General features: G+C 41.2%; 1 protein-coding gene across 1 annotated transcript in view; it reads right to left on the bottom strand.

Annotated features, from left to right (window-relative positions):
• The window catches only part of COL9A3 (collagen type IX alpha 3 chain), a 44171-nt gene that overhangs the window by 21259 nt on the left and 10787 nt on the right, over nucleotides 1–12125 (bottom strand). The window contains exons 6-14 of the mRNA XM_062589350.1: nucleotides 8429–8464; nucleotides 7183–7206; nucleotides 6594–6647; nucleotides 5832–5885; nucleotides 4850–4891; nucleotides 3391–3447; nucleotides 1613–1666; nucleotides 1057–1110; nucleotides 514–567 (exon numbers count right to left, since the gene is read on the bottom strand). Of these exons, the coding sequence (XP_062445334.1) occupies nucleotides 514–567; nucleotides 1057–1110; nucleotides 1613–1666; nucleotides 3391–3447; nucleotides 4850–4891; nucleotides 5832–5885; nucleotides 6594–6647; nucleotides 7183–7206; nucleotides 8429–8464 (429 nt within the window). The remainder of the gene's footprint in view (nucleotides 1–513; nucleotides 568–1056; nucleotides 1111–1612; nucleotides 1667–3390; nucleotides 3448–4849; nucleotides 4892–5831; nucleotides 5886–6593; nucleotides 6648–7182; nucleotides 7207–8428; nucleotides 8465–12125) is intronic.

Here is a 12125-nt window from a genome sequence, read left to right as displayed (position 1 = left end):
TAGATCAGTGGTCAAGGGATCCTGGCAAAATACCAAGATCATGATTAGCTAGAGGTTAATTAATCCAGTTCTTCCTGAAGTCTTTGGCGCAGCATCAGACCTGAAACCCTGGTGTTCCTGGAGACTTTCCATATCATGCAAATCTCCATCCGTTCAGTGGTTCTTTGGCTTTCTCTTGTAAGCAGAGAGGGGTAGAGATTTAACTATTCACAAAATGCTTCTCATTTTTTTGCAGGATTCTGTAGCACGGTCAGTCCTGCTGAGGCAGCACTTTGTCCTTGTCTGAATGCTCAAAGTAACACTGGGTTTGATCCTGTGAATCCCTCAGACATAGAGACTCTTCCTGCCTTTGGATGGATGGTCTGTCTGGAGGATGTGCAGGAAATGGCCTGCACTTTGCATCTTTATGTGCTCCCCAGTGGTCTTCAGCAAGGACAAATGTACACCGACCATTTGGACTTTGCAAGGGGGGAAACTGGTGGTGCAGTGAGAAAATCAGAAGGTTTTTCTTACTCTGTCACCGGCTGGACCCATTGGACCAGGCAGTCCTCTTAGTCCTCTTGGACCCTAATTAAGAAAATAAATCAATTAAAACCTAACCACTGTTAAAACATAAAACAGAATGATATAGCAACTTATCAACACAGAAATAGCTTCTGATGCACAGACAAGACTTTTTGCCTGTTGGTGACAATCTTTGAGCAAGTGACACTGTGTGGATTCCACCATACAGGACATGAGTTCAGAGTGCCTGCTCTCTTCCAGCCACTCGCCAGGCTCTCAAGCCAGTCCAGAGCTCAATTTTAAATTCAGACAAAGAACACCAGCAAAAAAACAGCTATTTCTTGGATATTTCATGCAAGCTGACGTGCCAATACCAGGACCTGACTTAAAGCTCAGTGAAGCAAGCAGGATTCTTCCCACCAGCATCAACTAACTTTCATATCTCTTATCATGCAGAGGCAATAGCTGTTTCAGCAATGCAAAATAACTAACACTGCCATTCAATTTCACAGTGAAAAGGTCACAGGGATCGGTCTGAAAAGCAGGTGTTACCTGCAGGCCAACACTGCCAGGAACGCCTGGAGGACCTGGAGGGCCAGGACTACCCTGAGAGAGAAAAATGAATTAGACCAGAAAAGAGACAGTTTGAGCCTGCCAATCCAAATCCAGGTACCTTCCCATCTTATGTCTCCTTGAGCTCCCTCCCACTCAGATTTAGGCTTTAGAATTTGCTTCTACATTATGCACAATTTCTTCTACGTGCAAGAATACTTGATCAGTCAGGAATTTACCTGAGTGATTAATGCAGGGCTTTTTCCTGAGCTGACATCCCTGCATATGAAACAATAGGAGTTAACTTATGAAGCTGATTTTCAACACTAAGATTATTGGGAAGATAAATCTTGTTGAAGTATTAACACACAGACATACATACAGAGCAATGGAAGCAATTACACTTCAGTCATATGACAAGCCCAATCAAAACCTCAATTTCTCTTTGTTATTCAGTCAACTGTGTCACTTCTTCCCATCTTCTTGAAAAAACACTTTGTTATGGTGCTTTTCAAGAGGAAAAATCCTCTCCCACCCTCCTTAAAATGAAGCTTACCTTCTCTCCTTCTTTTCCTATTTCACCAGGTTCTCCTTTGTGGCCGGTGTGCCCCTAGAAATAAGAGCCCAAAAGAACCACATTCCAGTATTTTTATTCTAAAATTTAATTTTTGTTAGGTAATTTTAAGATCTAAGCCAAAGTAATGTATAAAGAACTTATTGCGAAAATAACCTATACCTGTGCTATAAAGATGTGAAAAGACCTGTTTCGGGACTAGCTAGCCGTGAACCATTCCTGTCTGTTGTGCTGGGCATCACTGTGTCAGAATTGATATGATTTCAAGAAATAACCAGATTCAGTTTTCAGGAGTGACTTGAAGTGAGACTAGGCTACAGGTCTCTGGATACAATTCTCAAAACCAGGTCAGTGATCAGGACTCAGTTCCAAGGCTTTTAAAATCGGGGCTGAGATACTCTGAAAACCACATTCTGCATCTTTAACTTTCCTTTTGTTTAAGTAATCTTTAATGTCTGCATCATCAGCCTTGCAATGAAATCCATGTCTCTGAAATCTTTTATATAAAACTCAGATTCAGTTTGTGTCTTGGCTCCCTTCCTGCTATTGTGGGAGAGACACAGACTAATTTCAGCCATGGCTGATGTTATTCCTCACCATGCAGGTGGTTTTACATATCACTTGCATCCTAATTGAAGACGTTCACAGATCTTTCCATTTCATAGGCTACGAAGGTTGAACAGTCATGCCCTAAAATTTATGTGTTTCCAATGATATCTCTGACTCAGCTCAGAGACCAAACAGATCTGCAAAAAGCCCAGTTCATAAGAAACTGAGAACATTTCCCAGGAGATATTCCACCTCCTGCCAACTTCTGCTATGAAGATCACAGTTCCTGTTACTTCAGCTACTTATTGGAGTGTACCCACTATACAGAACTCATGTGAATCACGGTGGGGACGGAGCAGAGGAGGTTTAACTGCTGAGTGAGGTTTCTTGAGGGTTGCAACCTAGAATTTCTGTGTGAGCATCAAACAACATAAACAGAAAGCTGTGTGCCACTAGACAGGGAATAAAACAACAATGAAATTATAATTGGAGTTATGCCTCGCTACAGTAAAATATGTATCTCTATATTCACAGGCTCTGTGAGCACAATTTAAGAACTGAAGAGATTTTTTTTACAACTCTGAACCCTGAAAAGGCAGCACAATGTTCTTGAGACAGCCCTATAGTGCTACTGTCCATTTTTTCTAGATTATCAGCTGAGTCCAAAAAACAAGGCCATCTTGCAAGGCTTGTTTGCTGCTTAATCCTTATGCTCACCCTATGTAAGGGGTTAAATTTCACTTTTCAGAATGAATAGTAGTTGTCAAAGTCAGTAGTCAAAACTTGTATTTAACAAAGGCTACCATCTGCAAGGGGTCAGAGTCACAAACCTGTGCAACCTGTAAATGCATACACTTACTTTTAAGAATGTAAAACTTCTTGCTGCAGTTGAAGGAAGCGTTCACATGAACTTTGCTGGGCCTAAGGACTTTACAGAATTGAGTTCAGCAGCAGAGCTGCTATTGCAAAGAGGGCAGGATCAGGCCCTTCATCCTACTCTTATCTCACACTTCACTGCTTTAGGGAGTTTCTGTCTCAACAGCATACACTCAGGATAATGCTTGGCTGGTTTAGATAGGTGTAGTGCATACAAGAGAAGTGGACTGCATGTTAAACAGTTTAAGATTAAGCTATACTTTCAGCCTTGGGGCTCATAGAAGCATTTGTTTCAGGAGGCAATCCCTTTTATTTGCAGGTGGCATTTTTCTTACCTTGAACCCTGGCATTCCTGGGGGACCTGGAGGACCTGGTGGGCACAAAGCTGGGCACTGCAAGAAACAGAAGCATTTTCTGGTTTATCAAGCACACACATGCATCTGGGGAAGCTACTTTCATTACTAGAGAGAGGGGACGAGGCCATATTTGGAAACACACATTAGTGGGCTTTTCGCTACATCCACTATAGCATGCTCATTCACAGAATGAAGCGTCCTCTGGCATTTTGCTATGGCAGAGTGTCCCAAACTGGTCCACAGGCCACAGATTACGCACAAGATCATGGATTACTATTGGCCTGCTTCACTTTGAGAGCGACTGCACTCCAGAGTTTGCTGGAAAGGTTCAGGATGGACTATAAGAAATTGAGAGCTGACAGTGGTTCACAGCCCCAAATGCTGGAGAACCACAGTCTTCCAGTGAAGCTGGATCTGTGTCTTGCAAACCATTAGGAACATACTGAATTTTATGCTCATGTGGACCACCATTGATTTCCATGAGGCAACTCACTGAATCAAAAAAAAAAAAAAAAAGTATATGCTTTAGAGATTATGGGAAGGGGACCTAGTGAAAAATTAATCGGAAGACTAATAAGCTGTTATCTGCAGATGTCTAGGGCTGGGTGAGCCCCTAGTGGAAATCCGTGGGAGCTCTAGGGCCTGTACTCCAAAAACTGTATAAATGAGATTTTTTTCTGCAGCTTTTGTTTGTTTGTTTCTTTGAATAAAACCTCAGGCTATACCTCTTTAGCAGGAATACAATTTTCTAATATATTCCACAGGATAACTTAAATAAAAATTGCAAAAATAGTATCATTTTCTATTAAGTTCCACATGACTTCCAACAACGCAGTCTAAATAGTTTCTGAGCTTTTTTGGGGCATGCCATTTAGAAAACCAAAGATGCTGTCACAACAACAGCTGTGAAATCTAGAAAAATTACTTCCATCATTCATTGGCTTAACACACTATTTATTCCCTTGAAATACAGGAATCAAAACTTTCACATATAGAAGAATGTCTAAATAAAGCATATACCCATAGGAATGCAGTATGATCATCCATGGAAATAAACAGTGCAACATGTATGACCTTTTCTTTTACAAAGCAGGGTTGGAAACAGATGTGTGAAAAGTTGCTGTCATTTGTCAAACGTTAAACTTGTTGTTGTTAAACTGACAAATGAAGAATGTATGCAAACCTGCATTTTGGAAAGCAAACTGGAAAGCAAGATCAAGCACAAGATCAGCCCTACTATATCCACCTCCCTGAAAAAACACCTCAGTTTTGTAAACAGTTATGAATGCAGGGGGCTTGTATGATACAGCATTTAGACCTGTGTCTACAGGTCTGTCTGGTACATGTTAAATGATTTCACATTCACCCAAATATGTCAACAAAAAAATCACATCAGAGATTGAAACACAAAATATTTTCATCACAAAGAAAAACCTACCTGAAGATCCCCACCACCATCAGGAAGGATGCCTGGAAGACCCTGCAGTTCATAAAACGTGCGCTTTTAAATACATTAAGACAAACAACAAGAGGGAGCATGATGTCTAGAAAATGCACTTTACAGACACAGCTGAATCAACGCGCACTGGATACCTAGTCACACAGTGCAAATTGCAGTTCCCGAACCCAGAGCTGTCACAAACATTATGAGCTGCACCAGTCCTCAAAACAGACATGTCAGCCATGTATCTATCCCTTCGGAGACCCACAGCTGAGCTAGGAAAAGAGCTTTGAGCCTTAGGACATGACGGCAGTGGTTGAGAAGCACCACCATGTCTGGTCCTCCTCCAGGCCCAGGGGAAGTTCTTAGTGAAAGACAGTCCAATTCAGTTATTTTACTCTCCAGAAAAAAATACAGCAAACCCAAAGGAGGCCTGCTAGTATCAAGCCCTGCTTGCTCTAAGGTTAAGTGGCCTGCTCTTGTGCTGCCTTGTGGCAGGACTCTCTTGCCCCACATTGGGGCTGGGTCATGCATGGTGCCCAACACATCTCCCAGGGCTTTGCAAGTGCAGCTGAACAGTTGGCTGCAGGTGCTAGGTTCAACCACTCTCACAAGAGGCCTCTCTCAGGAGTGTATGATGACAAAAAGATAAATCCTGTAATGATCCAATCAGCTCTTATGTGAAAGGACAAAAAGTCTACCCTGCGATCTGCCTACACCATAAAGGCTGGACGTTGTGAGATTCCTTGACCCCTTATAGCACAAATAGCAACGACAGAATCAGCAGATGGAAGTGCAGCCCATGAACAGTCACTGCTCTCCTTGGGGCACAGTGTTTATGGCCTGCTGAAATTTAGCCCGGGAAGGGAGTGCTCACAGCAATAACAGCAAATAAAACATGCATGTTCTGGCAGTAACGCAAAAATCCTGAACTCCTCATGGGGAATTTTCTCACATTTATTAGCAAGCCTCAACTTACGGGAGGTCCGGGAGGTCCAGGAGGCCCTGGGAAACCTGGCAGACCAAAAGGCCCCTAAAAAGAGAGAGAAAAAAAAGTAAGAATTTCCCATCTGAACCACTTGAATGAAAATGTGAAGGGAGAGAAAGGGTTATTACTAAATACCATGGCCTATTTGTGAATGAGTGGCAAGAAGGTATCACCAAGGAGGTAAACTGCACCTCTCCTTTGGCAAAGGATTATGTGACTGCAAAGAAAATAGCAGATGTATAAGCAAGTATAGGGAGGCGGATAAGAATATATTCTGCACCTACATTCCCTGCTTTCAGTGCTCTGCACTTCCAGTGGAGCTGTGGGCACCGAAAATGAGTGTTTGCTTCTGCAAAAGGGGTCCAGTCAGATTGAAGAATCAGGCCCATTTTGCTCATTTGCTTCATATCAAAGATATTGAAAGAGGTGGAATAAATTTCTCAGTAAAGAAAGTGCATGACATCTGGCAACTGACCACCATTACTGTGACATTGGCTGTTCTTTTGTTATTGCTCACAGCTGGTAAAGGAAGATACCGCTGCAAGCAGTTGCAAACCATTGACGTTGCATTGGTGGACTGGAGTGACCCTGCACAAGCTGATATAAGAAATAGCACAGTATGGGCTTTTGTAGAGCTTGCAGCATCTTGCTCATCATGCTTCCAAAACAAAATAAAGGGCCAGAAATGAACTTCATTTTTCCATGGCTGCAGCATTTTCAGTAAGTGGGGATCAAATGGTAGAAGAAACTCACAGGAGGACCCCGAAATCCATTTCCGCCTGGGAGTCCACTGGGTCCTGGAGGCCCCTGTCAAAGGGAGAAGAGTTTTACATCCTTGGCAACCTCACATAGCTCCCACAGTCCAGGGGCAAACAGTTTGGCTTTGTTTAATAGTGCAGAAGAGCCCAATCCTGCACCCAAACAATCAGTTTACTGATGCCCACCCTTTTCTTTTGTTCTATCCCCTTGGGCTCCCTAACATGCTCCTGATGTTGTTATAACACGTTACTAACACCTTCTCTCTTCTCTGACACAGGGCAGTTCTGAGATAGCCCTGGACCCACTGAATGAAAGCTGCTGTGGAAATGGCCACCTCTGGCAACTGCAAGGCTGTTGTGCTTTGAATTTACATCAGTGGCGAAATGCTTTGTGGTCAGGGTGAACAAAAAAGCACAATATTACCCACATGCAGAATGCCGTATCCCTCTGCTCAGCATACGGAAAGGATCTAAGGCTTGGGGTGGATGTGTAACACTCAGTCAAAAAACTTAGAATACCCAATAAAGTTAATATGATAGTTTAAACCTTTTTTTCTTTTCTGAAAAAGAGTCTCATTACTTACTGGAGGTCCTGGTAGTCCTTTGCCCTGGAATCAACATTAGGAGAAAATCACTTAGAAAGTGAACATATGAAGACGAGCAACACCTCAGAGAATGACTCTCTAATTTTTTTCCTTAAATTTCCTTAGCACTCCCCTGCCCCTAATTATTGTAATTTGCAATCAAAGCAGAGCTGGAGTATTTTAATGAACACTTTTGTTGCCTCTTATAACTTGTATTCCCTTTATATCCCTGTTACCTAAGAGATATCTTTTCTCTAAAGAAAGCCACATACGATGTGACAATGGGACACATTTTTGAAGACAACATTCTAATTTGTTTATCTAACATCCAACAAAAGACACCTACACTCGCTGCAGTGCCACACCCGCGAAGACCTGCTAGTCTTTCTCTCCTGCTCGGTTCCTGTGCCCGGAGAGCACATTTAAACAGGCAAGGAAAAAAGTGTGGTGACTGCTTCTGCACTCTGTCTCCAGCTCGTCCTCCAGCTCACCAGAAGAACTCAAGTATTTCACTTGGTGCAGTAAGCTCCACAATTAGGCTCAGCTTGCTTGATCACTTCATCAAGAAACTGAGATACTAATAATTGTTGTAAAAGGCTGATAGTTTGCTTAGCCTTACAATACTATCTTTTTTAGATGCAACATTCAAAAATAGATTTATCAGAGAAGTTATGTTTAGAAATTGTTAGGCTTTGTAGCGAATGTGGATATATATTCATTATTTAATTTGAAAGAAAAGATTTGAGGGGTGTCTTTTTTTTTTTTTTTAACAAGGACATCAGTTCTGATCATCATCAGCTTAGCATGATTCTTCTATCATCCCAGTGACCCAGATAACTAAGATTAAATGTGCTGCCAATAAATTACGAGGTGTTTAACAAAGTTATATGGATTTCAAAATGAGCATAGAATGACTAGAAATTTTTATGCAGCTGAATAAGTCAATATATGAATGAGGCTATTTTTTTTTCTTAAGACAATATGAAAGACATTGTCTAACGGAGGGAGCATTTGACATGTCAGTCTTTCTCCCAAACTGTATTGCTTTTTATCATTTCAGTCTCAGAACAGGCCCTGGGTTACCAAAACAGGTCAAACATACATATTTAACAATCTCAATCAAATTTTTAATTCATTTGAGCTTGATCCCTTTATTTAGGATACTAGGCTTTTATCTTCTCTCGGTGATGGTTTTCACACAACATTACGCACCACCTTTATATATGCAGCTCTAAGAGTTACTTACAGCTGGTCCAGGTGGTCCAGCAGGTCCTAATGCACCCTACAGGAATCAAACAGCAGAACATAAATCAGCAGGTCAACAATTACGGATAAAAAAAAAAAAATTCCACATGGCAGGATGCCAATGTTTGCTCTGCTAGAAAAGTCCATCAGTGTCCTATGGGAACAGCACATGATTACAGATGCTTAGCTTCTACAGATAAAAAGACAAACACTTATGGATGACAACTCTGACACTCCTGATTTGTTATTTGGCTGAAGAATATTTTAAGACAGAAAGGAGGAATGTTCAGAACTGGTCCCAAACAACCATCTGCCAGGTACATCTGAGAGATGACCATGAGCTGCTCCTAAAAGATTAGGCATTTCTATAAATCATAGAAGGCCTCAGCTTAATCTCCATGAATATCTAAAGGTTCATAAAGTCAATCTCATTCATTTGATTTGAAAATTCAAAATGATTTTATGAAGTAGTTCTGACGACTAAATTATCTGAAACTATTTAAAAACTTTGAACTTGTTCTAGTGAATTTTATTAATTCATACATTCTCCCTTCAAGCAAAGACATCTTGATTTGGCAGCTTCTGCTTTTTCATTAGCTTCCTTGGCAAATCCCCAATCTCCTTTTTCCAATTTGCATTTTACTCTTAAGCTTGACTACCATTTGGTGACCTTATGTCTCAGTCTAAAATGAAGTAATTCTTGAAGTTATTAAGTTTCTGCTTAACTAAAGATAATACAACAAGTGAGTCTTCTTAATCCCTTTATTATGTTGCAAATATGTCAACTCTGGACAGTAGACTGTAAAACTAATTATAGGCAGTAATTCAGAAACCGAAAGTGAATGGAAGTATAGAATGAACAAATAAAACAAGTCTTCATTATATGATGTGTTTGATTGCCACTGAGCCTACAGACTGATGAAGCAAGACAACAGGTTATGGAAAAATTGGCTTTTGACAGTTCTGTTTTGGCAGGTAAAATCATAGAGAGGATTTGGACTGCTGCACACAATTGTTGTAGAAAAGCATGTTTCCTCCCTAATCGAATATTATATACAGGCTTGGGGTGGTTGCTGATGAATAATATCATCCCTGGACTCATTCACTTCAATAATTAGAGGCTTAGGTTTTGTATAAGTACAATACAGCATTCACTATAAATAAAACATTAGTCAGCAAGAGGATAAATCTCAATGTAGATATGATCAGCAACTCTAATGCTGCTCCCTGGGACTGCAGTGACTAAGAAGCTTGTTATTCCCTCCTCCTCAATCCCCCCCACCCCAAACCAAAAAAAACACTTGCGTGACAGCACACCAGAATGAGGGTCTAAAAGCCGCTTGCTTCTGATCTTGTTGCTGTTTTGTGACTGCTGCTTAGAGAGAGAAATGTGGCAACATCTTTAGAATGGTTCAAAAAGCTGCGTCAGGCTGGGAGAATTCCTATATTAAACTGATCCCACTCAAAGAATCATCTATAAAAAAAGCCCTATCACATGCCATGACAAAAGTCAGGTTTGTGTGATGTAAAGAAACCTGGAGCTTTAACTAAATTAGGAATGATGAAGATGGAAAGAGTGATTAAAAAATATATATAAACATCTTGTAGTGAACAGGCCTGGCAAAAACAATTCACTGAAATACAAGATTGTTTTCTAAGAAACAAATTTTATGAGAGTTCCTGAATGGCATAAAACCCCCATTAGTGCTTAATGCTAAACAAGTATGCAAATCTTGGTTGAATTAGAGCTCAAAATCTGAACTCAGTTTGCAAAAGCTGAACTTCTGGGCATCTCGTGAGCACCCAGAATACAATGATAAGACCCAAACTAATACTGCATCACAACCTTAAGCTGCAGCTGGTAGCTCTCAAAGGCCCTGGAATGAACTATTTACAACTTACTATATCCAGGTGGAAAAATTAGCACCATCAGTAAGATAGTCTGCCATTGCCCAGTGCTCCAGAAGCAGAAGGAACAGCTGCATAGGAACTGACAGTGTGACCCAATTCAACCCATTGCAGACCAATTACAATTGTCAAAGGAAAAATAACACAAAGCCTCTAAAAAGTGGATCCACTAGAGGATAAAAACTCGGAAACATTTCCGCAGCACTCATTATGGATACCAGGTGGCAGGTTGCCTGAAGAAAGCAGCCCACAAGCTACATGTGGAGAGAAGAGATTTTCCTTCTGTAGGAGCATTTTGATTGACTGGCATCTCACCGTGGGACTGTGCACAGGGACCTGCTAAGGTATTTCCCAGAGGTGCTGCCTGTGTGTCGCCAACTGGCATCCTCATGTCTTGGAGACTACTCAGGAAACAGGTTTAGCTGCGATGGGGAATGGAACATCAAAGGCAGGCAGCTGATGAGAGCAGAATCATTTTGTTACTCATTTTAAAAAGCACAAAAAAAGGAGTAGTGAAGGTGAAGAAGTGCCTGTCTAATTTGGGGTGAATGACGAATGACATGAGTTTGCTCAACAGTACTAACACGGCCCTCTCAGAGAATTTTTCCAAGCTATGCTGATGCTCAAGGCCCTGCTGAATACCTTGCATTTGTATTGTTCTCAGCTGACGTTATTCTAAGATAAAGGCAAACTTAGTGAGAAGGTGACAGACTCAAACACAGGAGCCACACTGTTATTTACAGACTGTGTTAAAATCAGGCCAGAAAAAACATCATCTCTCTACACGGAGGAGAAAGAGCGACTATACAGCATGAGGCTCCCACAGTCTCTGGCCAGCCAGATTCTCCAAACTGGTTTCCCACACGTTCTCCAAATGCTGCACAAAAGACATCTGGGGAATGATTTCCTGAGGTGAAAATAAACTGTGTCCTCGCCTAGGCTCAAAAGAACAAGATGGGCAGACCTGGAAAGTATCACAGACCACGACTGCTTGCTGGTGATCCCAGGGATGGCTCCAGCCCTCTCCTAATGCTCTGCATACCAAACGAGATTAGAAATGTTTTCCCTTGTTAAACTTAAAGATCCCAAGGACCCAAGTGCCTCATTAAGAACCACCTTATGAGGAAAGAACTGTAATCCAATAAAAATCAACTCCGTTGCAAATGTCAGCTCATTCACTTTTCTTGCTGCATGTTACTCTGCTTTTCTTTTGGTCACTTTTATCTTTAGCCCAAAGTCCTTACAACCACTGATGCCCATGGGATAAATTGGGATCACTTCATTTAAAAAGAGAACATTGAATTCCTGGCAGCTACTGACTTACACTCTAATCTTGTCCCGTCTGAAACCAGCGGCAAGCCTCTTTCAACCTGGCCCAGATGCCAGAAGGTTTGTGGCAGACTCAAAGTGTCAAGCATTGGCACTTCATACTCATTCATTTTGATATTTGAGAGCCTAAGATGAATCACATAGTAGTGAACATCCCTGGTACTGTAAAAGATCATTCAGTCCCTGAGCAATCTGAGGCAACTCTGTTAAGTTCAAAGGAGGGGCCCTAATTTACACCTCTGTTTTAATAACTTACTCTTGTCAGGAGAATGAGTTGTGAGTCAGACAATGTTCTTTCTCTTTTGATTAGAAAACAATCTCAAAGTAATTTTTCACTCTAAAGCAATATAATTTCTGAATATACAGCTTTGGAGCATGAGAAACACTTGACTAACACGACATTCTGAATCCATAAATAAATATGAGGAATTATGTACTCTTAAAGCACCAGCACTTCATCA

The sequence above is a fragment of the Rhea pennata genome, chromosome 16 (genome assembly GCF_028389875.1).
Source record: "Rhea pennata isolate bPtePen1 chromosome 16, bPtePen1.pri, whole genome shotgun sequence".
Classification (NCBI taxonomy): Eukaryota; Metazoa; Chordata; class Aves; order Rheiformes; family Rheidae; genus Rhea; species Rhea pennata.
Note: the sequence above shows the minus strand (reverse complement) of the source record. Positions and strands in the feature narration are given on the sequence as shown.